The sequence below is a fragment of the Acipenser ruthenus genome, chromosome 12 (assembly GCF_902713425.1).
Source record: "Acipenser ruthenus chromosome 12, fAciRut3.2 maternal haplotype, whole genome shotgun sequence".
NCBI lineage: Eukaryota > Metazoa > Chordata > Actinopteri > Acipenseriformes > Acipenseridae > Acipenser > Acipenser ruthenus.
Window position 1 is genome coordinate 30,859,057 of NC_081200.1, and position 27,387 is coordinate 30,886,443.

The window sequence follows — 27,387 nt, forward strand, 5'->3', positions numbered from 1 at the left end:
TGTAATTATTAGATGGCTAAACACTCTGGAAAAATAAAAATAAAAGAACTGTCTGCACCGTGAACTCTGTCTGTGTGTTATTGTTGGAGCGCTGTATCCCCATGTGGCAATGTGCCCCGCCCCTGTGTGCATATTATGTGTTGTATGTTGCGTGTGTGTGTTAATGTTGGTGTATAGTCATTGGTACATGGGATATAAACGGGTCTGTGTTTCACGTGTGATTTAAAATGTAGATTTGTATTTAGGCACGAGGAGAGCACAAATCACTTCACATGCTGGTTAAATGTAATATGTGAGCACGGGGTTGCACAGAATTAATTCACATGCTGGGATTCAAGTGAATAATTAATTAGTAATTGAATCCCAGCACAACAGTATATATAGATGCACGTTTCTTTCACTCACGGTTAGGTGTTCGGTGAGTGGAGAACGGGATTGGAGACGGAGGTAAAGATAATAATAATAATAATAATAATAATAATAATAATAATAATAATAATAATAATAATAATAATAATAATAGTTAAATCTGCTCACCGTGTTTTGTCTGTGTAGTACGTTTTGTTTGTCTATTTATTTTGGCCTCAAGTGCCGTGTCCTGTGTTTTTGTTGTTTCAAACCTTTTATTTTCTGTTCTGTTTATTAAATGCTGAGCGAAAGCATTCGCTCAGCTTCACCAAACCACACATCTCTGTCTGTTTATTTCCTGCTTCTGGTCTGACGCCACCCACTCCGGCCGTCTTTGTGACACGTGGTGTCCTGCGTGGGATCTACAGCGCCTCCAGGACTCAGGCCAGAGCAGGAACAGCATTTTTGGATTAAAAAAAAAAAGAGGAAAAAAAAAAAAAAATGGCAGAAGACGCCATCAAAGTGCGGGACTGGATCCTGGAGAATGCTGGGCTGGAGGTCCAGTCAATACCAGTAGCCGTCCGGTTCCTGCGGTTTATGGACAGAGAGCGATGGGAGGCATATGAGAGGGAACAGACCGTAAGCACCTGGGAGGAAGGTGTGGGGTTGGTCCTCAGCTACCTGGAGGCAGTTATAAGTGGAACAGCAGCCCAGGTAGCAGGTCCACCAGCAGAGGAAGAATGCCTGCTGTCCCCGTCTCCACCAGCAGAGGAAGAATGCCTGCTGGTTTTGCCTCCACAGCCCAAGCGGGAGGAGCCTGAGCGTCCACAGCCCAAGCGGGAGGAGCCTGAGCGTCCACAGCCCAAGTGGGAGGAGCCCGAGCGTCCTACGCCTGAGTGGGAGGAGCCCGAACGTCCTACGCCTGAGTGGGAGGAGCCCGAACGTCCTACGCCTGAGTGGGGGGAGCCCGAACGTCCTACGCCTGAGTGGGAGGAGCCCGAACGTCCTACACCTGAGTGGGAGGAGCCCGAACGTCCTACGCCTGAGTGGGGGGAGCCCGAACGTCCACAGCCCAAGAGGGGGGAGTCGGTGCGTCCACAGCCCAACAGGGAGGAGTCGGTGCGTCCACAGCCCAACAGGGAGGAGTCGGTGCGTCCACAGCCCAACAGGGAGGAGTCGGGGCGTCCACAGCCCAAAAGGGAGGAGTCGGTGCGTCCACAGCCCGAAGAGAGGGAAGTCGGGGCTTCCACAGCCCTAGGACCCAAGCTGCCAGCAGAGGGAGAATACCTGCTGGTTCCACCTCCACCAGCAGAAGAACAATGCCTGCTGTCCCCATCGCTGCCATCCCAAGAGCCAGAAGGGGAGGAATTACAGGGTCAACCCCCTGAATTTTTCTGGGGGGGAGAAGGGCAGGATGCTGGTGTCCCCCAGCAGCCTCTATTTATGCTGCTGAAGGGAGCACGGCGCACACCAGCCCAGCCGCCACTGCAGAGGGAGCCAGCACCGCCACAGCCTCCCTCTGAGTGGCCAGCATCAGCCCCATGGCCTCTGCCTCCACCGCAAGGAGCAGAGCAGCAGGAGCTGCCTCTGCCTCCGCCACCTCCACCGCTTCCTCCACTAGGAGCAGAGGAGCAGGAGCTGCCTCTGCCTCCACCACCTCCAGGAGCAGAGCAGCAGGAGCTGCCTCTGTCTCCACCATCTTCACCGGCAGGAGCAGAGCAGCGGGAGCTGCCTTTGCCTCCGCCACCACCACTTCCAGGAGCAGAGGAGCAGGAGCTGCCTCTGCCTCCGCCACTGCCAGAAGCAGAACAGCAGGAGCTGTCTCTGCTTCCCGTACCTCCACCACGGGGAGTACGGTGGCCGGAGCCCCAGAAAGGGGAGCTGTCGGCCACGAAGAAGGGGGAGGAGGTCTGGAGACTACCAACCCCAGCAGCAGTTTCGCTGCCGGAGATCGTGGGGGAGGTCAGGAGACCTGCTCCCACTGCAGCACTTTCACTGCCGGAGATCGTGGGGGAGGTCCGGAGACCTGCTCCCACTGCAGCAGTTTCGCTGCCGGAGATCGTGGGGGAGGTCCGGAGACCTGCTCCCACTGCAGCAGTTTTGCTGCCGGAGATCGTGGGGGAGGTCCGGAGACCTGCTCCCACTGCAGCACTTGTGCTGCAGAAGAGACTGTGGCCGGAGCCCCGGAAGAGGGAGCTGCTGGCTACGAAGAAGAGGGGAGGTCAGGAGACCATCCCCCAAGCAGCCTTTCCACTGCCAGGACTGCCCCGGCTGAAGGAGTCAGTCTGGGAGCTGTCAGCACGTCTGCTGACAGCATGGCCAGTAGCAGCCTGGCTACTGGCAACATTGCCACCTGTGGGCCCCTGGAAGCCTCCCTTCCCAGCCCGAGACTTTGCCCTGGACTGCTGGATTTTTAAGGGGGGAGGTGGCCGTTGAGGCCATGTGTGATTTGCACAGGGGGGGGGTATATGTGGCAATGTGCCCCGCCCCTGTGTGCATATTATGTGTTGTATGTTGCGTGTGTGTGTTAATGTTGGTGTATAGTCATTGGTACACGGGATATAAACGGGTCTGTGTTTCACGTGTGATTTAAAATGTAGATTTGTATTTAGGCACGAGGAGAGCACAAATCACTTCACGTGCTGGTTAAATGTAATATGTGAGCACGGGGTTGCACAGAATTAATTCACGTGCTGGGATTCAAGTGAATAATTAATTAGTAATTGAATCCCAGCACAACAGTATATATAGATGCACGTTTCTTTCACTCACGGTTAGGTGTTCGGTGAGTGGAGAACGGGATTGGAGACGGAGGTAAAGATAATAATAATAATAATAATAATAATAATAATAATAATAATAATAATAATAATAATAATAATAGTAGTTAAATCTGCTCACCGTGTTTTGTCTGTGTAGTACGTTTTGTTTGTCTATTTATTTTGGCCTCAAGTGCCGTGTCCTGTGTTTTTGTTGTTTCAAACCTTTTATTTTCTGTTCTGTTTATTAAATGCTGAGCGAAAGCATTCGCTCAGCTTCACCAAACCACACATCTCTTGTTTATTTCCTGCTTCTGGTCTGACGCCACCCACTCCGGCCGTCTTTGTGACACCCCACTACACCTGCACACTACAAACCACTTTGCCACAGAGCCTTATTTGCATTCCTGTGCATCAACTGATTTAGAAAAGCATACAGCATATGGAAAAATGGAAGCCCAAGGGGTGACTCCTGTAGACAGGATAGGAAGAGTTTTATCATATTGGAGCCAGCATACATCACCATAGGAATTCACAGTACAAATGTACAGGTGGTGTTATCTTTGACTTTTTTCCAACAGAGGAAGTTGTGCTTGAAATTATAGGGTGTGTTTTCACAGCTCTATTTCCTCAGAAGGGATATAAACAACACATATGTCAGCATCATGAAAAGTATAGTACTATGGTTGACCTTGAGCACATCAGTGGTAGATTAGAAATAAGGGTCCATGTGCATAGCAGTTTGAGTCACTCCAGGCAATCTGTAGAAAAGCACAGGTTGGCATTAAGAACTGTACAGTAAAACCTGGAATGACTGAAACTATTCAATTGGAACCTGTGACAGAGAGTGAATTGATCCATTAATTAAAGTGGTCTAACATTGTCACACATGAGTGTCTATTGTTTCTATATCACTGATTACTGAATGAAAATTGTAATGCTCACACCCTGAGATTTTCATACAGGTAGGTATATAAAGGATATAAATGACAAATCTTGGGGTACATTTGCACACTACTGTATACCATCAGGAAAAGTAGAACAAACATTTTTTATATTCTGCAGGATTTATAATGACCAATGAGTATTGGGGGTCTACTCAATTGATTTAAACGGTTGTGGGTGTTAATATTGGCATGGTAATTAAAACAGAAAGCTCCCAGGTATTTTTTTATCCTTTGACTTTTGTATGTTTATGTGAATATGTTTTTTTTTATATGTTCCAGTTCTATTTTTTTTTTTTTTTATTATATATTTTGACTCACTTTTTATCTCGGACAGTTCCCCCTTAGAAATTTAGTTAGCCTTTGTAATTATTCAGCTTGGCAATTTGATTTCAGTGACATTTAGAGTGAAGTTGCTTCTCTTGCCACATTCACCAATCTCTTATGTAAGTACAGATAACGTCTGCAGTTTTTTCTCTCTTTCCCTCTTTGCTTATTACCGTATTAGACACATCCCACCATTTCATGCTAATCATTTAACAATTCAAAGGAAACTGTCGAAATGACACCAAAGAGAGGTGTATATATACCAATGGGTGCTTACATTTCATACATTGTGAGCACTAGCAAGAATCCACACATCACCAGGCAGGCCAGGGCTTACATCTACTAACAAAACAGGAAACTAATAGAGACCTTCATTTTGTCAACCAAGAAAACAAAGATTAGCTTTAAAATGGTAAGAATTACTATTACTCTTTGTGTGTCACATATGTTTATACCATGTGAATTGAAATAAAATAAAATGTTTAATCAAACAGGTTTCTTCTTACATTGTAAATGGCTTAATTAAAAAAAAAAACTTTCTTTTTAAATAGAAATTCCAGAATGAAAAGCCTGAGTTTCAGCAGAGGAATACCATCTGGATCCTAATCTTAATAAGTTACGGTATGGACTGACACCAATTGAGTTTCATACATTACATGTACAGCCATTCTTATACTGTATTTCACATTTTTATTTTTGGAGACATTTGTCTGTTGCTTCAGACAGTATAAAACCATTATAGTTTGTTACCTTTGGTTTTATTTGAATGTTTTAGGCCCACATCAGTTTTTTTCCATGTTTTTGATTCTTTTAGAATTCACCATGCTGGGATGTGCTGAGGGATGGACATACCACAGTGCTATTCATCAAATGCAATGGGAAAAAGCACGGCAATGGTGCCAAAACCACTACACTGATATGGTGGCAATCCAGAATCAGAAAGAAAATGAACATCTAAATGAGGTGTTTCCAAGGGTCAGGGGGCATTACTGGATTGGGATTCGGAAATTAAATGGAACCTGGATCTGGGTTGGAACCAACAAAACCCTCAGTCAAGAAGCAGAGAACTGGGCTAAAGGTGAACCTAATGATGAACAAAATGAGGACTGCGTAGAAATGTATATACAAAGAGACACTGATGTAGGGAAATGGAACGATGAACCTTGTACGAAACAAAAAACTGCACTGTGCTATAAAGGTACTGTATGCCATACATGAGTGAAGTCTGTGTGATCTGTTTTATATCAGTTAGATTGTTATTGATCATTTCAGAGAATGTAGTTTCTAAAAGAGAAATCTACGTTCTGGTATGGAGTGAATCTGAAAAGTCTGAATGCTGTAAACATACTGTTAACATTGCTTTAGCAGCAGTCCAGTTTAGATACTTGAATGAATTCTTGAAATGTGGTTGGCTTATAATAACAGTGAAATGCTTAATGGCAACACGAAGAAGCCACATATACATTTTCACCTCATGTTTGTACTCCAGGCTTTCATCTTGATTTTTATACCAATATATTTAATTTGTGCAGTACTGTAACTTACACAGATATAAATTCAGTCAGGAAAGAATTCAGAAAGATTTTAAACCCATACTCGAATAGTGTGCCTAAAAAACCTAAAGGTTTAATAGAATGTTCTATTTAAAAATTCTGTAATAGAAACATAAGATTTAAGCTGAGCTGTTCTGAGAGATGAGGTTGTATACACATGTATGCAATTACATGTAATGATTGGACTTAAACAGAATCATGGCAACCACTATATGAAACATTTGGTTTAGGAACATAGTGACGTTCAGAATCAAACATTTTATATAACACACTGAATGTAAAACGTGTGTGCTTCTAAATCAAGCGAGTAATTGTATTGTAATAACCAATTGTTTTGTTCTCCATCAGCTCAGTGCAACCAGTCCACATGCAGTGGTCATGGTGAATGTACAGAAACTATTAATAATTACACCTGCAATTGTGAGAAGGGATTCAACGGGAAACACTGTCAAAATGGTAGACTTTACTCACTATTTTAAAACATATACATTACACTTCAGAGTATTTCATTTCAAAGATTTACACACTGAAATCATGTCTCCATTCTGCTCTGAAGCTGCTGCATTAACCTCTCCACCCCTCTCAGAGCTGTAATGATAAGGCTTCACTTCATTATGTAATAATGCCACAACATGATGCTATAATTACACCTTCTGTAATTACACATGTTTCAGATTTTCATTTTACTCTTAAATTAATCATATTGCCAAATACTCTTTAAGTCTGTGGTTTTAATTGAAATACTTAGGGAAGGGATAAATATGTATTAACAGTAAACTAAAATGTAACATGTGGATGTTCAAATATGACATAGGTAGGGCCCACACACCTACATTAGCAAGGGTTTTGTAGATAATGCATACATAAGTAGGATTAATAGATAAAAACAAAAAAAGCAAAGCAATGTAGTGAAAAGAAGCTAAATACATTCGCAGTTTGAAATAGAAATAACTCATGTATCTGTCTTTTTTTTAGCTGTGAAATGTGACACCCTGTCAGAACCAGACCACAGCATAATTACCTGCTCTGACCAATATGGGAGTTTTAGTTACAACTCAACCTGCCAGTTTCACTGTTCAGAAGGCTTTGCTTTAAATGGATCGAGCATGGTTGCCTGCAACTCTTCAGGGCATTGGACAGAGCCAATACCAACATGTACAGGTACACAGTTGACTGAACTTAATTGGAATGTATGCTCTCCAGTGACCTTTACTCAGCAGCTTGCCAAATAACCTCCATTCTTGGTTACACACTGAACTAACCATATATTTACTGTATGAATATATCTTTTATATATATATATATATATATATATATATATATATATATATATATATATATATATATATATATACAGGTAGAGGACAAAAAAATGGAAACACCTGGGTAAATGAGGGACACCAAGTATATTGAAAGCAAGGGCTTCCACACAGGTGTGGCTCATGCGTTAATTAAGCAAATGACATCCCAGCATGCTTAGGGTCATGTATAAAAATGCTGGATAGACCTGGTTGCCTATAATTATGGCTAGCATAGCTACAAGAGGAGACCTCAGTGACTTTGAAAGAGGGGTGACTGTTGGGGCGCGTTTGGCAGGAGCTTCGGTGACCAAGAAGGCTCAACTTGCTGATGTTTCACGAGCAACGGTGTCTAAAGTGATGTCGAGATGGAATTCCAAGGGAAAGACATCATCAGCAAAGGGCAACAGTGGGCGGAAGCGCATGCTCCAGGATCGTGATATCCGAGCATTAATTCGAAGTGCTAGGCAAAACAGGCGAGCAACTGCAGAACAATTGAATGCAAATTTCAACCTGGGGTGCGAGCAGCCAGTTTCATCAAAAACGGTCCACCGAGAACTCCACAGAGCGGGATACCATAATGGCCCAATGCCCTATTAAGTGACTTTACATTGGTGTTTCCATTTTTTTGTCCACTACCTGTTGCTTCATGTAGTACTTACATGACATCCTCTTCATTCTCTCATATTGTATACAGGCCTTGTTTCTACCTGTGGATCAAGATGTAATCTACATTTGAAGAGAAAATTTGGCAAAATATATGTAAAATTGTTAAAATGCCTGTATTGTTCAATTCCAATTGATGTTAAATTTTGATTATGGAAATGTCTGAAATTGCACATGTTCTTAAACTTTTATTTTTTAGCTGTGAAATGTGACACCCTGTTAGAACCAGACCACAGTGTAATTACCTGCTCTGGCCGATATGGGAGTTTTAGTTACAACTCAACCTGCCAGTTTCACTGTTCAGAAGGCTTTGCTTTAAATGGATCGAGCATGGTTGCCTGCAACTCTTCAGGGCATTGGACAGCACCAATACCAACATGTACAGGTACACAGTTGACTGAACTTAATTGAAAGTATGCTCTCCAATGACCTTTACTCAACAGCTTGCCAAGTAACCTCCATTCTTGGTTACACACTGAACTAACCATATATTTACTGTATGAATATATCTTTTATATATATATATATATATATATATATATATATATATATATATATATATATATATACAGGTAGTGGACAAAAAAATGGAAACACCTGGGTAAATGAGGGACACCAAGTATATTGAAAGCAAGGGCTTCCACACAGGTGTGGCTCATGCGTTAATTAAGCAAATGACATCCCAGCATGCTTAGGGTCATGTGTAAAAATGCTGGATAGACCTGGTTGCCTATAATTATGGCTAGCATAGCTACAAGAGGAGACCTCAGTGACTTTGAAAGAGGGGTGACTGTTGGGGCGCGTTTGGCAGGAGCTTCAGTGACCAAGAAGGCTCAACTTGCTGATGTTTCACGAGCAACAGTGTCTAAAGTGATGTCGAGATGGAATTCCAAGGGAAAGACATCATCAGCAAAGGGCAACAGTGGGCGGAAGCGCATGCTCCAGGATCGTGATATCCGAGCATTAATTCGAAGTGCAAGGCAAAACAGGCGAGCAACTGCAGAACAATTGAATGCAAATTTCAACCTGGGGCGCGAGCAGCCAGTTTCATCAAAAACGGTCCACCGAGAACTCCACAGAGCGGGATACCATAGTGGCCCAATGCCCTATTAAGTGACTTTACATTGGTGTTTCCATTTTTTTGTCCACTACCTGTTGCTTCATGTAGTACTTACATGACATCCTCTTCATTCTCTCATATTGTATACAGGTCTTGTTTCTACCTGTGGATCAAGATGTAATCTACATTTGAAGAGAAAATTTGGCAAAATATATGTAAAATTGTTAAAATGCCTGTATTGTTCAATTCCAATTGATGTTAAATTTTGATTATGGAAATGTCTGAAATTGCACATGTTCTTAAACTTTTATTTTTTAGCTGTGAAATGTGACACCCTGTTAGAACCAGACCACAGCGTAATTACCTGCTCTGGCCGATATGGGAGTTTTAGTTACAACTCAACCTGCCAGTTTCACTGTTCAGAAGGCTTTGCTTTAAATGGATCGAGCATGGTTGCCTGCAACTCTTCAGGGCATTGGACAGCACCAATACCAACATGTACAGGTACACAGTTGACTGAACTTAATTGAAAGTATGCTCTCCAATGACCTTTACTCAACAGCTTGCCAAGTAACCTCCATTCTTGGTTACACACTGAACTAACCATATATTTACTGTATGAATATATCTTTTATATATATATATATATATATATATATAGAGGTAGTGGACAAAAAAATGGAAACACCTGGGTAAATGAGGGACACCAAGTATATTGAAAGCAAGGGCATCCACACAGGTGTGGCTCATGCGTTAATTAAGCAAATGACATCCCAGCATGCTTAGGGTCATGTATAAAAATGCTGGATAGACCTGGTTGCCTATAATTATGGCTAGCATAGCTACAAGAGGAGACCTCAGTGACTTTGAAAGAGGGGTGACTGTTGGGGCGCGTTTGGCAGGAGCTTCGGTGACCAAGAAGGCTCAACTTGCTGATGTTTCACGAGCAACGGTGTCTAAAGTGATGTCGAGATGGAATTCCAAGGGAAAGACATCATCAGCAAAGGGCAACAGTGGGCGGAAGCACATACTCCAGGATCATGATATCCGAGCATTAATTCGAAGTGCAAGGCAAAACAGGCGAGCAGCTGCAGAACAATTGAATGCAAATTTCAACCTGGGGCGCGAGCAGCCAGTTTCATCAAAAACGGTCCGCCGAGAACTCCACAGCTCGGGATACCATAATGGCCCAATGCCCTATTAAGTGACTTTACATTGGTGTTTCCATTTTTTTGTCCACTACCTGTTGCTTCATGTAGTATTTACATGACAATCCTCTTCATTCTCTCATATTGTATACAGGTGTTGTTTCTACCTATGGATCAAGATGTAATCTACATTTGAAGATAAAATTAGGCAGAATATATGTAAAATTGTTAAAATGCCTGTATTGTTCAATTCCAATTGATGTTAAATTTTGATTATGGAAATGTCTGAAATTGCACATGTTCTTAAACTTTTATTTTTTAGCTGTGAAATGTGACACCCTGTCAGAACCAGACCACAGCGTAATTACCTGCTCTGGCCGATATGGGAGTTTTAGTTACAACTCAACCTGCCAGTTTCACTGTTCAGAAGGCTTTGCTTTAAATGGATCGAGCATGGTTACCTGCAACTCTTCAGGGCATTGGACAGAGCCAATACCAACATGTACAGGTATACAGTTGATTGAACTTAATTGAATGTATGCTCTCCAATGACCTTTACTCAACAGCTTGCCAAGTAATTTATGTATTTTTTTATATTTTAGGTGTGAAATTTGAAGACCCATCAAAACCAAGCCAAATCATAATTAACCATGACAAATTTGCAAATGTTAGTTTCAACTCAACCTGCACATCTGAATGTTTAGAAGGTACAAATTAACTGAAACTTAAACATAAATACTAATTGTATATGTAAAATATGTGTAGCATACATATTTATGAGAATATGTATGTGTATAGACATAGATAATCTTATTTTAACACCAAAGTCAAAGTAGAAGGAAAGACAATATCACAAATCCGTTTGGTGTTCAATGATCTACTTTATTTTTAACACCTACATTGTGTGATCTAATGATTTCTTTAATTGTTAGGTACATTTTTTATGGGATCATAGATAGTTAAATATTAATATGTAAAAGATAAACAACCAAACTGAGACAGTAAATAGTCAAATGATTATTTTGTAATACTTTTTCAATATTCTTATTGTTTTCCAGTTCAAAGTGATCTTCTAGACTATAGCCATCTGACAATGGCTGTAGTTGGTGCCTCCATTCTTGCAGTCTCTTTGATTATATTTTTTTTGTTGAGACGTCATATGAAGAGTAAGTACATTGCATTATGTTACGACTATATATGACTTATACAGCGTATAAGTATCTGTAAAAGTCACTCTTACAATATACATTTTTTTGACAAGCAAATTGTAAATGCTTTTGTTTGATGTTATCTGATATACACTTTTCATTTTTATTTTCAAGAAAAGAAGCATCTTCACGCAAGGTAAGACAATATCTATTCACATACCCTAAATTATAATTTGTTTTCTGAACATTGAAGGTTGTGCACATATGAAAGTTTCTGCCATATTCATTTCTCATTTTTCTTAAACAGACTGCCAGGGATGGAGCCCCCTGATGTAGCTCAAAGCACCCTATAAAATATGAACCAGGAAACATGTATGTTTCTGTATCCTGGGTATCATTTAACTGCATGACTGTTGTAATGATGTAAAGTGGAACAGTTCTTAACAAAGCCGTCTAATGTATTATATTCAGTGATGTTAAAGGGGTTGGTATTAAGATCTGAAAATGGTGTCCAGGCTGGTTGTTGAATGATTGTCCATTTTGAAATGTTTGGTTTACATATTCAAAGAGGCTGTTGCCTTGTAAAAGTGTCCTGCAACAAGGTTATCTGTATTTATAACCGTGTCGCCTTGCGTTTTAAATGCTGCAGTTCTAGCAAAGATATGAAAACGAAAATCAAATATAATCGATGTAAGCAAGTCATGTTGAACATGGCCGAAGCTATTCAAGGGAGCTTCTTTCATTTGTTTACTTCTAAACTGGCACGCCTGTTCCACAGCTTCTATTAACTTTGTTTTGTTGTTGTAATTTGCATTGATTAAAAAATGAATAAATAACAATAACTACACATTACGCATCATTTATTTTTCATAGAATTCCAGTTAATTGTGCTCATGAAACCTGAAAAGGGCCATGAATTGATAGTGAGACACCTATAGCCTTTCACTCTGGATAGCAGTCTTTCACACAAAGAATGCTTCATTTTAGTAGAGTTAGGGCCCTTAGTTCCCATGGTAAAAATATGTGTATAAAAGAAGTCTTGCATCGACTTGTTTAACCAATAATATGTTAAATATTGTTGCTTTTTTTATTCTGGTATTGGTATTGGTGCCGACAGTTTTGTTTATACCAAACTTGATATGATTTAAGCTTTATCAAGTCACATCCTTCTCATGTTTTTCCCAAACCGCTAAAGAATATCAGTGAAAGTGCTAGCGCTGTGTTTTAAGATACTGTTCTCTTGATGCTTATCTAATCAACATACTCTGTACTTCTTTGGCAATGTAAACTGCAGCTGGCTAAACAGCTGCTGCAGTACAGCAGTCCATGTTTCTGTTCACTTTAATGCTGTATGTGTCTTTTATTGTATATTAACCTGTTTATCTCTTACTGCAACAAGTGCCTAAATAAATAACTTGTATTTGATATTAAATGTTGGGAATGTTTAAAATGCACAAATATTAAATCTTAATAATGTATTTGTATTTGTACTGTATGTTACTATTAAGTAAAATACTACCTTTACTGTCTGTAACTGTGTATATAAAAGTATATTAAGACTGATTCATTCAAGACAGCTTGTTTGGTGGGTAAACCAATCTGCTGTTTAAATGTACTTTGAACTTTGGAAACAGCTCAGATCTAATTAATTAAAATGCAGCTTGAAGAAAAGAACCATTGGACCTGAGTTTTATCATATTGTGTGGGTGGAACACTATCATGAGGGTGACATGCTGAGGAGCACCTCAGATACACCCCTCACACCACAGGCCTTCTGTATAACATTCACAACACAGGGCAGAACCTACTGGCACCCATCCCCTCCTTGTTACATTTGATGTATTGGGCCACTGTTCTTTTTTTTCTTGCATTGTGAATAACTGATTGTCGTAATAGCTCAGTTCCTAACTGTACTGTACATTGCACATGTTACAAAACAAAGGAAGGGGTACCACCCAAGATTGTTGCAACATGTTATCTATATTTTGGGTAATCTAATTTCATCACATTATGACCTGAAGACACCAAGTCGACCCGTGTAATTAACAGGTTTCTTGACTTTTTAATTTAAAGATTCCAGTAATCTAGAAAGAGAAGTACATGGCTCACCGAGTGGCGCATCCAGTAAAGGCACCGCCCTGAGTGCAGGATGTGCCCTATCGCCTGTTCGAATCCAAGCTATGCCACTGCCGACCGTGGACGGGAATTCCCAGGGGGCGGCGACCAATTGGCCAAGCACTGCCTGGGCGGGGTAGGGGCTAGGTAGGCTGGGGAGTCCTTGGCTCACCGCACACCAGCAACCCCTGTACGCAATTCAGAACTGCGTGGTCCTCCGACACTGTAAGTTCTGAATATGGCTGCACGACAGGCTTGCAGAGCGAAAAAAAGCAGACGGCTGACGGCACTCATTTCGGAGGACGCGAGTGCTCGTCTTCGTCTCTCCCAAGTTAGTTTGGGGGTTGCAGCGATTAGCTAGGTTGAATAACAATTGGACATTTCAAAATTGGGAGAAAAATTGGAAAATGAATAAAAATAATTGTTAAAAAAAGAGAGTAAGTACACAATATGGGCAGAAGGGGAGGGTCTGGAGGTTTGACTGTGGACAGGTGTTATGTGCTATGAGACTGAGTTCTGAATTTATTATCTGCAGTTATTGAATTCATTATATACTGAGGGTAACTCTTTATATTGTGTATCTATATATCAGTTACTTAGTAAATACATGTGTACTTACACATAATTACAATGTTATTATGCATAGTTATAATGTACTTAATGTGTATATCTTTTTTCACAATATATGTAAGCACACAATTGTAGCAGGGTTAGGGTTAGGGTTAGGGTTATTTCATGCAAAAGTCCATTGTAACTATGCATAATAAAAGTGTAATTATGTGTAACATGTTACCATACTGAGTTCATTGTATGTGGTTATCATGGATGATAGTCTATGACAGTTATTTGAGTTTAGTGAGGTATAGGAAAGCAATAATTTATTCTGCTCTATATACTGTACAGTATCTCTACAGGGATGTCCTGAAAAAAAGTGTCTTTATGCATGTCTCATTTGGCTGTGATCATTGTCTGTCAAAGCTTTCAGATCACCCTGGCACTCCCCCTGCTTTTAAATGCTCTAACTGCCTTGAACTACACTGACACTAGGAACTGGCATTTAAAAAAAAATAATATTTTGTAATTAAGCCCGTTGTTGCATTCTTATCACACAACCGTATTTATATTTACTGAGTCATTACAGTATAAAGGCAGTGCAGTAAGGGTCAATGGTACCCAATAGTATTTTTAACTAACAATCTTTTGATTATTTTCACATACAATACCAAGTCAAAAGTATATATTTTATGAAGTGAGTCTTAAAGATAAAGCATCAATGATGATGACATTGGCATTTTGGAATCTTGTCAAAACTTAAGAAAACAGGAAGTCCATGCACATGAGCAAGAACTGAGCAGGGATACAGCTTCAAATTGAAGAGGCACAAAAAGTTTAGGAAATGGTAAGCTATGTTTTTGTTTTAATTCTATGTACTGAAGACTGAACTCTTGCATTTTTTTACATGTTGTTGGGTAGAAACTCCCATAGAGCTTAAACTCATGAGTAGTTTCAAGATTTTTTAAAGATCTAATTTAAACATTTTAAGCATATCTATCATTATATCATTATGAGTTAAAGCTTTCTAAGAAAATCCTTAAAAAAAGTCAATATTTTGTGATACATTAAGAAGATTGATAGTTATTTTTACATAGTGTCTGTAAGAAGTGTTTGATTACGTAATTAAATATGTTTAGACAATTAGGTTTTACACTTAATTTCTGTTACAATTGATAGATGAAAATGTGTCACATTGAGACTGAAAATATCTACAGGTGTGTACTGTAGTTGTTAACTTAAAACGAAGGCGATGTTATGGAATTGGTTTTAATAACATTCAGTCTTGAAATTGTTAAATACAGTAATTAAACACGAGATCTCCAAAACAAGTGTGATTTTTAAGAACATCTAATTATTAAACTGTCTATTTTTCACTTAAATTACAGATTTTTTACAGGGCAAATTATCCAAGTGGGAAATTAAACTGGCATATAATACAAGCTGTTTCTTTGGTTGCCATCAGCTATGGTATGTTTCTGTTCCTGCTTATTTCTCAAAACTTTTAATTCCTAACACTGTCTAGTGCAAAGCCCTGTTGCGCTCTGCAGGATACTCACATTCCTTCAGAGACTGAAAAAATATGAAACAAACTCAGATTTTTTTTTTGTAGATGCGTTTCTCCGACTATTTTCTACAGTGCATTTTGAGTCCTATTTTGCAGCAAGTGCAAAGAAAGACAAGACACATTTGTGAGAGGATGTGTTTCTTAATGGAAGCCTTTCTTTATCTTTTTATAAGGAATGTAATGTAAAGCAAGATATTGGCAGAAGATTAAGTAGGGGAAGACAAGCAATAGAAAAGTCAACAGAGTACATTTGATAGAAACACAGTAAATAATGCTGCACTTAAACTAATTTGTAATGGACTGTAATGCTCTCTTGTTTGTAACAGAAATGTTATCTGGAAAGGGTGGCGTGAAGGCCTGGACATACCATTATAACATTACTCCAAACATGAACTGGGACACAGCTCGACAGTGGTGCAGGGACCACTTTACTGATATGGTTGCAATTCAGAATCAAAAAGAGATAAAATACCTGAATGATGTCTTACCAAGTAACCCTAACTACTACTGGATCGGTATCAGGAAGATCAATGACAGGTGGACATGGGTTGGAACTAACAAAACCTTAAAGAAAGAAGCTGAAAACTGGGCCCCTGGTGAGCCAAACAATAAAGGAAGAGCTCAGGACTGCGTGGAGATTTACATCAAGCGTTCTTCCCATGCTTCAAAATGGAACGACGAAAGGTGTACAAGACAAAAGGGAGCCCTGTGCTTTCAAGGTAATTATATTAGAAAATAGCTGCCAGTCGCTTTTAAAACTTGTTTGTGTATCAGTAATATCTGTGTGTCAGTAATATCAAATGCAGGCCTCTGCTGTTTCTTTTATGTTTTGTAAAATTAAATGCTTTGTTCACTTACGACAAAATGGTGCAATCTACACAATGGCTATTCCCTCTGAACAAACTGAACAAACTCTCAAATTCAATAATCAAGTATTTACTCCAATATGGCTACTTCTCCTTTCTGTATTAATTAGAATCGGAATCTAGTTTCTTGGACTCACAGCATGCCACTTTACACCATGGGAGACTGTGTGGTCCAGTGGTTAAAGAAACGGGCTTGGAACCAGGAGGTCCCTGGTTCAAATCCCACCTCAGCCACTGACTCATTGTGTGACCCTGAGCAAGTCACTTAACCTCCTTGTGCTCTGTTTTTTGGGTGAGACGTAATTGTAAGTGACTCTACAGCTGATGCATAGTTCACACACCCTAGTCTCTATAAATCGCCTTGGATTAAGGCGTCTGCAAAATAAATTAATAATAATATATCATTTTCCAATGTCCTTCCTGTTTAATGATATACAGTTACTAGGGCTTGAAGTGAATCTTTTTCTTTATTAGCCTCTTGCACAGCCTCCTCCTGCACTGCCTGGGGGGAATGTATAGAAACAATTGGAAACTATACATGCAATTGCTACCCGGGATTCAAGGGACCACGCTGTGAATATGGTTAGTTTTTTTATTCATTTCTTGCATCTGATGAATATTAGGATATTAGTATTTGTCTAACGCAAAATTAAATACCTGACTGAAATATGAGAAAGCTAGGGGGGGTAATCAATCAAAACGGCAACATATTTTTATGGATGTTTTTTAAAAAACATTTTAAAAGAAATGGCTGGAATTTGTTATGTGAACATGTGAATAACAATATAAAACAATCAAATGGTATGCAGCAATACAAGTAATGCATGATTATTAAATGCCACTCAGGTTTAATAGCATGCAGATATTGCACCATTCCTTTGCTGTCTCTTTTTGTAAATATCATCTTGTTTTTTGGAACACAAGCTATGGAATGTGAAAATCTACACCCCCCACACCACGGCACCATGAACTGTAGCCACTTGTTTGGACCATTTCAATTCAACTCATCTTGTGATTTTGGCTGTAACCAAGGCTTTGTGATGGCTGGATCAGGGCTGCTACAGTGTCAAGCATCAGGACAGTGGACAACAGACTCACCAACATGCCAAGGTATGGATCTTTAATGAACTGATTTCAATTAACACCAATTATTCATCTGGCTGTGGAAGGGTAGCCAATGCAAGCAAGCAGTAGGAAGAGCAGATTCAGGACTCAGAAATGCGGTTAAGCACTTTTATTTTCCAAAATATACCCAATACAAATTAAGGGTACTGGCCCTTTAAGCAGCATCAGGTGTTCACACAAGCAAATTAGCTACCATAGTGACCAGGACAGAGCAAATAGACACCTAATCTCATTGAATTCCAAGAGATTTAGAGATTTATCCCCAATTGCTGTCCTAATAGAAATACATATACATAATACATAATACATATAATACAAATATATATTATTTGTATTATATGGAATTTAACTACAACACAATAATGTACCAATGAAAGGCACCCTATTCTGTTTCTATTACCAGACATAACACATGCCTTCTGTTGAGGTTACTAATTCAGTATCTCTTGGTGAATCTTGCAGCTGTAAAGTGTAACGCATTGAATACTCCCATAAGAGCAATCCTAAACTGCACCCACCCTTTGGAAGACAACAGTTTTAACTCCACCTGCGAGATTGGTTGTGAAAAGGGGTTTTCATTGAGTGGACCAAACAGGTTACAGTGTACAGCAAGAGGACAGTGGATAGGACAGATGCCAACATGCAAAGGTATAAACTGATATTGTCTTATAGACTTTATAATATATTTTAGAATGCTATATTTTAGAATGCATACATGTTATGAAACCAAGGGGACAGGTAAGCAATTTGCAATCCTATACCATTTCTGGAGAGGCAATGCTCTATGAAAACAGCACCAAGGTTTGTGACTCAGTTGAAGACATCAGTTAAGTAGATATTAGTCCTGCAATTGGTTTTGACAGAACCTTATGTTGTGGTTACAAAATAAATGTCTAGTGTCACATAACAGCTGAAATATTGTCATGAGTTTTTCTTAATATAGTGTAATGACTTTAGAATTTAATATTATTTTTTATATTTTTACTTTATTCTTTATTTTAGTTCAAAGTTTTAATGCTTTTGTCCTTATCTGCAACATATGCACCTTGTTTGATTACATGTTATGTGTCACGCACAAAAGTAAAATCGAAATACTCATTTCACTATTGATGTACAATATTCTATGCAGGATAGTATCTGGAGGGAAATAAATTAGTCACACAATATAGACACTATTGATAGTTCTTATAGTCTTTACATTTCCATTTCAGTCGTAAAATGTGAAGCGCTAAGTATCCCCAGTCATGGTTCAATGGACTGTGTGCATCCAATTGAGAAGTTCAGTTATAACTCAGGGTGCTGGTTTGGCTGTAAAGAAGGCTTTCTTCTCAATGGAACAAACTCCACACAGTGTACTTCACAGGGGCGATGGTCTGCACAGACCATCACAATCACAACATATCTGACTCTGGCCTGCTTGTTATCCCCAAGCAAAAGTGCACCACACTTGGAGAACGCTCGTTTAACTTCATGGCTCCGACTCTTTGGAACTCTCTCCCAGCTTTGGTGCATGATGCTCCCACCGTCGCTCGCTTTAAATCAGCTCCTAAGATCCACCCGTTCTCTCTTGCTTTCCATGCTCTTTAAGCCAGATATCTGCTATTGGCTGCTGTGTTGCTGCTACTATTTAATGTATTATACTACTGTCGTGTATTATGCACTTTCCACTGTATTTAACATATAATGGATGTTCTTGTTGTTACTGCATCTTGTAAGGTGCTTTTTGATGGTGGTCCACTATGAAAAGTGCTATATAAAATAAAGATTGATTGATCGACTTATATCATTTTGTCAGTTTTATTTAATGTTAAGTATTCTTCTTGAAACTGACTTATAAACATCATTTCCGCTCTAAAATGCGAGTCATTAAAGACTCCAATCCGAGGTGTGATGAACTGCTCACATCCATTTGGAGACTACAGATTCAACTCAAGCTGTGAGATTATTTAGAAAATAGTCCCTGTTAAATAATATCCAAAAGAACTTTGAATCACAGACTTGTGCTATAAAACAGCAAACAACATTTAAAAACATATACAGATAATGTTTAAAACATTTTATTTTTCAGCTGTAAAATGTGAAGCGCTAAGTATCCCCAGTCATGGTTCAATGGACTGTGCGCATCCAATTGAGAAGTTCAGTTATAACTCAGGGTGCTGGTTTGGCTGTGAAGAAGGCTTTCTTCTCAATGGAACAAACTCCACACAGTGCACTTCACAGGGTCGATGGTCTGCACAGACTCCATCCTGTCAAGGTAAATCACAATAACAACATATCATTTCTGTCAGTTTTATTTAATGTTAAGCATTCTTCTTGAAACTGACTTTTAAACATAATTTCAGCTCTAAAATGCCAGTCATTAAAGACTCCAATCCGAGGTGTGATGAACTGCTCACATCCATTTGGAGACTACAGATTCAACTCAAGCTGTGAGATGGGCTGTGAAGAAGGTTTCATAATGAGGGGTTCAGACATCCTGCAGTGTAATGCCTCTGGACTGTGGACAGAACCCCTGCCCACATGCCAAGGTGAGTCTAAAACCACCTAATACACTAAGGACTGCATAATAATAATAATAATAATAATAATAATAATAAAACATATACAGTACTGTGACAGAGATTGAATGATTCTTGGTGTTAGATCTCCCTCCCGACCTGCGAGGCAGCTGCACTGTTAACCACTTTGCCACAAGTACCTATACACCTTTTTTATTAAAGGGGACCTGTAATGCAAATTAATATATAAACATTTCAATAGAAAACATGTTAACTAAAGCTTTTGATACATTTTCAGCCACAATTCACCCTGCCGGCGTTCACTGGTGTGGATGGCTGTCAACGATATGACATAGCAGCAGCGCCAGAAAGGTTCCAATATGGTGAAGGCCTGCATTTCCAGCTGACCCAGAAAGCTGACAAAAAAATTGAAATACTGGCCAAACGTTTGACTTTTTAACAAAATTGGTGCATCGAGACACATTTGTTATGTATACAGAGCATTTAGAGAGCCTTGAAATTTTGAGTACAGTTCCCCTTTAAGATTTTGCATGTCCATCATATTTTGACTGCTCCATTATCCAGAAAATAGTCCCTGTTAAATAATATCCAACAGAACTTTGAATCACAGACTTGTGCTATAAAACAGCAAACAACATTTAAAAACATATACAGATAATGTTTAAAACATTTTATTTTTCAGCTGTAAAATGTGAAGCGCTAAGTATCCCCAGTCATGGTTCAATGGACTGTGCGCATCCAATTGAGAAGTTCAGTTATAACTCAGGGTGCTGGTTTGGCTGTGAAAAAGGCTTTCTTCTCAATGGAACAAACTCCACACAGTGTACTTCACAGGGTCGATGGTCTGCACAGACTCCAGCCTGTCAAGGTAAATCACAACAACAACATATCATTTCTGTCAGTTTTATTTAATGTTAAGCATTCTTCTTGAAACTGACTTTTAAACATAATTTCAGCTCTAAAATGCGAGTCATTAAAGACTCCAGTCCGAGGTGTGATGAACTGCTCACATCCATTTGGAGACTACAGATTCAACTCGAGCTGTGAGATGGGCTGTGAAGAAGGTTTCATAATGAGGGGTTCAGACATCCTGCAGTGTAATGCCTCTGGACTGTGGACAGAACCCCTGCCCACATGCCAAGGTGAACCTATTACTTTGGAGAATTGGTTTAAATAGAGGTATCAGTACCTGTTCCTTGCTGTTGTTCAAGGTACTTGTTAGCATAACAATGACAGCTGTTGAGATATACTTGGTGTCTCAAGTGCATATAAACATTGAAGAAACAGTGAATTTAATGACCAATTATGTTGGACTGCTTAACTTAGTATCTTTAAGCAGGCTAATGATACTTGTGATTTGTACTTATAAATTTGTCTGTACTGGCCTGATATTTATTTTCTGTGTCATCATTGCAGTTGTAGAATGTCCTCCATTGCCTATATCATCAGCAGTGGAAATGAACTGCTCCCATCCAATTGGATATTTTAGTTTCCTTTCCAGCTGTTACTTTAGCTGTGCAGAAGGGTCTAAGCTTAATGGAACAAATAGGCTTCACTGCACCTCTGATGGGCAATGGACTGGAACCGTTCCTTCTTGTGCAGGTATTGATCATATCTGAATCAAACCTACTATATTACTACAAAATAGCATTTTACAATTCATACATTAAATACAATTCATATCATGAGCCAGTTCCTTTCTGCTCAAAAGAAAACATCTGTATCCAGATACTGGCATTGATTTTTTCACTTTATTGTTGCCAGTTCTAGCTACAACATGCATGGCAGTTTCAAAGTAATTCTTTCTCATTCTTCCTCTTAATTTAAGCACAGGTGATGTCTACTGGAATGGCACTGTTACTGTACACTGGTGTGGGCTCAGGAGCTGCGGTTTTGCTGCTTCTTCTTGGTGGATTCGTGTTTCTGATTGTAAAACGTCTTGCCAGGCAAAGTAAGGAAATATCCATCCTAATGTGTGCCATTTTATATTTATTTGAACCTCTACAGTCTTCAAATTAATACTGTATGATTTTTTATGGCAAACTATTATTCATTTCTATGTTTCTGATTAACTAATTCACTAGTTTTATAATGTTTTTTTTTTTTCATTTTCATTTAGGTGACAAACAAATACTTTGTCCTGAAGGGTAAGATTTCTTGCATGTTATTCTTTTGTTGGAATCCATCATCATAACTTTTCTGGATAGCTCTTGATCCTCCATTGGTTATTATTATTATTAAACACACTTCCATGCTGATATTTAAAACTGTAAAATATTTGATTTAATCTTCTAACATGTTATATGTTTTTTATGACAGGAATAGTGCTGTTTTAGAAGAATGTGCAAATCCTGCATATGATGGAATCTAAGACCCCTAGGTAGGTAACCCTTAATGAAATAAGGAAATGCCACTTACTTCCACACAAACCTACAAATTATAATCATGTTTTGTTCTCTTCTTGTTTTCTAGCGGCACTGTGAATGTTTATGGCAGACCAGAGGACAATTTGACCCCATTTTGATTCAGTTAAATTTATTCCCTGCTTTGTGAGAGAGAAAGCTGGAGTGGCTGGTTTTAAAATATTGCACTCTGTATGTGCGTTCTGTAATGAACTTAATATAACAATGTTGAGAGTTCTAGTGCTGAAAAACTTCGTCAAATTTAATGGTACGGTTTTTTTAAAGCTTTTTTTTTTGCTGGATCAATCTATCTTGCATTCATCATTCAGCTAGACTAGATAAAACACACTGAACCTTTGTGATAATACATTTCTAAAACAAATTCTAATATACAATGGTTCTTTCTTGATAAATTAAATTGTCTACCTATCGATACTTGATCATTTATCAAAGTGTTTATACTAATGTTACAGTAAGTTTCCCAAGTTATCTGTTTTTAAAATAAGATTAATTTTTTTTAATCCCGGAAACACATGGACCCAAATTTGCCTCACATACAGGTCAGATCATCTGAAATGAATTGGAGATGGGAAGCTGCTATTTTAAAGACCCAGTGTTAGGCAGCAGCAGTCCTACCCCTGCCTTTCCCAGTGGGTGCTACTGTTGAACAAGTATTTACAAGAAGTGAAATTGAAGAATAAGTTACAGATGCCCGAAAAATGAGCTTCACAATATATGCATTCTGCTTTTCTAACCAAAAAAGTCTAGGAATAAAGGCATAATCTTATTATGATGTCAAAATGAATTTTGCTCTCTTTGTTTTATGTTGCAATCATTTGCCGTGAACATTTGAACATGTTTAATTTGTTTAAACTTATTTTCACTGCCTGTCGATATTCAATTCTGTTTTGTATGATCCCCATTTAATTGGTTGAAAAACATACTATAGAAAAAAATAGAAAATTGATTAATGTGTATTCATAAAATGAATGACTCTCCCCACAATATTTAAGAACACAACAAAATATGATTGCAAAAAACATAGAAAAACACATGGGTAAACTACAAGGGCCCACTTCTAACTTCTGAACCACACACAGTTCGTTCTTGCTCGTTTTTATTACAATAATTTCAACTGCAAGTGTACAAGTTCCCCACTGAAAGAATTTCTTGATAATATACTCTATTGTAGCAGTACAGTACTATAGTGACAGTTAGTAAATTGCGCCACCTGCTGTGAAATGTGTGCAGTAGCATTTCACTTGACCTACACTGTATGTTGTGCATTCAGTAGTAGTAAATACTGTAACAATTGATCTATACTGTTTCTTGTGGCTCACTATAGCTTACATCTCGAATCAGAGGGTGCTCTGATCAAGTGAACAATTTAAGTGTTGGTTTTCTTGTTTCCATATACATTTTTTTCATCCCAGGAAAAGTAAAACATACCGTTTGAGAAAAGGAAGAGAACTTCTTCACTGATAAGCAACATTGGGGGTGTCAGTTTAGGGCTCAAGCAATTAATTGTATCATATAAAGTGCTGGCTGCAGTACTGTAGTAGTATCATTGGTGCCCTCAGTGGCAAGCTTTATTATAGAACACCAATGAAGTCTGAGGAGCTCTGAGGATGGACGGGTTACAATTATTGAAAGGGGCTGTAAGGTTTTTCGTGTGTAATCTGGAATTATTGTCCCTTATAACTAGGATGGAACATGAACACATGACCACTGCTCACAAAGATCCTGGTCCATTAGTGGCACAGCAAAACACTCCTTTATACCACCGTGTCACTCAGATTGAGCATACAGGCACTAGAACTAGCACTAGAACTCATAGTTCCAAGCTGAGAGAGATTTAAAATAGAAACACACAAAAAAACGAAATAAAATTAAACCAAAAATGCAAAAAGAAAAAAAAAACATATACAAAGCACCCTACTCGAATTTAATCCAAAGCTTCTTATTGCTATTCTTTTTTAAGAACATGAAGTGAAACATTCTGACTAATAATACTGAATTATATTATTATTATTATTATTATTATTATTATTATTATTATTATTATTATTTATTTCTTAGCAGACGCCCTTATCCAGGGCGACTTACAATAGTTACAAGATATCACATTATTTTTACATACAATTACATTATTTATTTACACATTATTCTTACATACAATTACCCAAATATGTGTCCTATGGGATGCTTTTACAAAGTGGACTCATGTGTGCTACGAAACAGCGTGATGCCAGTAAGAACTGTTCTAAAGTAAGGGCTTTGTAGCCATTCGTTAGTAAGGAAAGCCACGATAAATGAATGGTCAACAGAAGGGCTGCTGTTTAGGCACTGTCAGAGTAATAATTAAGTTATTGCTGCCTGCTGTTTGGCTGCACCAATAGCCATTTATTGCAACTTTGCTTTCAAATCTTCTTTAGGGTAGTATGGTAATACTACGGTTCAGCAATACGCCACAACAATCTTGTTTTATTAGATAATGTTAAACTAAAATGTGTTTTTCTGTACCTGGACGTGACACTAATCTGCAGAATCTGAAAAATAAACGTAATCAGATTTTGAATCTAATTTTTTTAGCAGAACCCCAGTCACACGGAAGAAATTGGTTGGAGAACTGTTTCAGTGTAAATATAAGAAGTTTTTCTGCTACTATTTAGTTGATGGAATGAGGGGTGAGTGGTCAAAAACTGACTTAAAAAAAAGTCGAAATAAGAAAGCCAAAAAAGAAAGAACTGTCCTGCCTTAAACAAAACAAAAATAATATTAGGCTAACTAATAGAAATATTTCAAATGCTGAAATTATCCCATTATTTTAATTTACTGCATCGCAAACTGCATTGAAACAGCTATATTAAGCATGTCACATAGTAACTACATTGTAAATACTTGTGCCGGAACTCATTTATTAAGAGACACCTAAATAACCAAAATATACCAAAGCCAGTGTATTTTTATTTCTTACAGATAGTAAAAGCCGTATGACAGTTAAATTGTTCGTGACCAATGGTTTGCACTCTCTTTTTCAAGCTCGGATTTCATGGAAAGAAATCTGAGCTGAAGCACAAAGCTCACAATAAGGACACAGAGGTAATAGTTAATAGTTCATAGTTTTTTTTCATATTTGTGTGTCATGCCTTCTAACATAAAGTTTCAGTTTTGTGATCTGAGCTCCTTCCTCCACACATACTACCCTAACAATGTGCATATGCACTGTACCTGGGTGGTCTTTGTGGTATATTCACAAAGGGTGTTTTCTGCACATATTGTTTGAATAAAAGATATTCTCGCAGTTTTGTTTCCAGCAATCCCCCCTGTGGAACCCCTGACCAGCTCGTGCTATGAGCTTGATGGGCTTGTTTCCCAACATGGGCTGGATCTGATGAACCCTTTCATTGGGATTGTAACAGGCTGCTAGACTGTGCCCAGTCTCCACTGTGTTGTGTAGAGGAGAGCAATTGCTTGGGCTTCTCCAGAGATCACAATATGATACCTGAAGAAGAATGTCCTGCACTCTTCTGAGGCTTGGCTTTCTCATTTCGACTTTTTTTGTCAATTGTATCCCATTAGCTTCTTTTAAACATTTGAGCATCGTAGCCACCCTCCCATCTTATTATTATTATTATTTGTTTATTTAGCAGATGCCTTTATCCAAGGCGACTTACAGAGACTAGGGTGTGTGAACTATGCATCAGCTGCAGAGTCACTTACAATTACGTCTCACCCCAAAGACGGAGCACAAGGAGGTTAAGTGACTTGCTCAGGGTCACACAATGAGTGGTTATAAGGCCTTTTCTTTAACCACTGGACCACACAGCCTCCTGGAAATACATACACAATGAATTTAAACATAATACACTGGAGACCATTTGTATTTAGAATTGTATTTTCATTTTGCTTACCAGTGGTTAAATAAGGACACACCTCAACAAATACTGTACACAACAACAACATTTTGTTCTGTGGCAAACATTCTGTGATAATGCTCCACTGGTATTGTAATAGGTGTGCTTAACCAAGCAGCGACAATGGAATCTCGAGTACACACACACACACACGCACACACACACACACACACACACACACACACACACACATTCACATTTCCATATTTCCATTTGATAATACTGTACTGGAAGCTGAAATAAGCTGAAAGCTATTTTTTTTAATGAATTGAAAGGCGATGGTCACTTAAAAATGCCTTTTAAATGATTGGGTAGGTTATTAAACTGTTATTCTTATTAATTTCACAGCTCTTTTTTTATATAACCTTGGTACCAGCAGACTCCTGTCCTTGTTCTTTCTCCCTGTCCAGGCCTCAGCTATTGACAGCATCCTCACATCTTTCTGCCTGAACACTTGTCACACGCGGTTACTCACTACATTACTGAATTGGTGTTAAGTTACTTTGAATGACAGGGGCTGATCCAATAGTGCCTCTCCAACTGTGACTGACTCTTTCTCTTCAGACTGCCACCTGCTGTATAGGTTGCAGCACAAGACATCATGTTAAAAGGTCACCTGGCTAGTAGAACTGGTTCAGAAAACCTCATTCAATGAGGCCTCCCCTTAACACTTTAAAATAGCTATCTGGTTTCAAATGGAATACTGTTCCATATGCATATATCAGATAGAATTGCTTGTATATAATATACATTTTTGGGAATATATTTAGAGTCAAGGGCCCCAAGAAGTTCATGTATGTTTTCTACACCCCTTGACTTATATGGTGGCTTAATACAACGGTGGCATAATACACAAATGTCATAAGGGCGTCTGCTAAGAAATAAATAATAATAATAATAATAATAATAATAATAATAATAATATATAGTTAATTTACTTTACAAGTGCATAAAGGATTTTTTAAAATAGTATAATATTCTGTGCATTTTATAAGATAGCTAAGTTTTCTGTGGTGTAACTCATAAAGTAAACATGTTGATTTATGAAAAAGGATGCATTCTTTGTTAAAGTA

General features: G+C 38.6%; 2 protein-coding genes across 6 annotated transcripts; both read left to right on the forward strand.

Annotated features, from left to right (window-relative positions):
• The first annotated feature begins 4,652 nt into the window (after nucleotides 1–4,652).
• On the forward strand, nucleotides 4,653–12,098 carry LOC117416740 (E-selectin-like). Its single transcript, XM_034028126.3, has 12 exons — nucleotides 4,653–4,790; nucleotides 4,930–4,999; nucleotides 5,193–5,576; nucleotides 6,280–6,387; nucleotides 6,907–7,092; nucleotides 8,095–8,280; nucleotides 9,274–9,459; nucleotides 10,426–10,611; nucleotides 10,706–10,810; nucleotides 11,162–11,269; nucleotides 11,426–11,447; nucleotides 11,559–12,098. The coding sequence occupies exons 1-12, from the start codon at nucleotides 4,788–4,790 to the stop codon at nucleotides 11,602–11,604; spliced, it is 1,590 nt and encodes a 529-aa protein (XP_033884017.3). The 5' UTR covers nucleotides 4,653–4,787; the 3' UTR covers nucleotides 11,605–12,098.
• A 2,336-nt stretch (nucleotides 12,099–14,434) lies between these two features.
• LOC117417220 (P-selectin) lies at nucleotides 14,435–23,300 on the forward strand. 5 transcript variants are annotated; one of them, XR_009330755.1, is made up of 15 exons: nucleotides 14,435–14,765; nucleotides 15,307–15,388; nucleotides 15,812–16,204; nucleotides 16,826–16,933; nucleotides 17,276–17,461; nucleotides 17,939–18,124; nucleotides 19,545–19,730; nucleotides 19,819–20,004; nucleotides 20,678–20,863; nucleotides 20,952–21,136; nucleotides 21,408–21,597; nucleotides 21,829–21,946; nucleotides 22,115–22,142; nucleotides 22,315–22,375; nucleotides 22,468–23,300. XR_009330755.1 is itself a non-coding variant. In XM_059034850.1 (15 exons), exons 1-14 carry the CDS (start codon nucleotides 14,763–14,765, stop codon nucleotides 22,364–22,366), a joined length of 2,094 nt encoding a protein of 697 aa, XP_058890833.1. In that variant the 5' UTR covers nucleotides 14,439–14,762; the 3' UTR covers nucleotides 22,367–22,375; nucleotides 22,468–23,300. The 5 variants fall into 5 exon arrangements, 4 of the variants coding, with proteins under 4 accessions (XP_058890836.1, XP_058890833.1, XP_058890835.1 ...); XM_059034850.1 differs by having other exon boundaries at nucleotides 14,439–14,765; nucleotides 21,824–21,946; XM_059034852.1 differs by having other exon boundaries at nucleotides 14,439–14,765; nucleotides 15,318–15,388; nucleotides 21,824–21,946.
• The last annotated feature ends 4,087 nt before the right edge of the window (nucleotides 23,301–27,387 follow it).

Coding starts and splice junctions, on each gene's coding strand:
- LOC117416740 (XM_034028126.3), top strand. Junction 9,460..10,425: donor ACCAATACCAACATGTACAG/GTACACAGTTGA, acceptor TTTATTTTTTAG/CTGTGAAATGTGACACCCTG. Junction 10,612..10,705: donor GCCAATACCAACATGTACAG/GTATACAGTTGA, acceptor TTTATATTTTAG/GTGTGAAATTTGAAGACCCA.
- LOC117417220 (XM_059034850.1), top strand. Junction 20,005..20,677: donor ACCCCTGCCCACATGCCAAG/GTGAGTCTAAAA, acceptor TTTATTTTTCAG/CTGTAAAATGTGAAGCGCTA. Junction 21,137..21,407: donor AACCCCTGCCCACATGCCAA/GGTGAACCTATT, acceptor TGTGTCATCATT/GCAGTTGTAGAATGTCCTCC.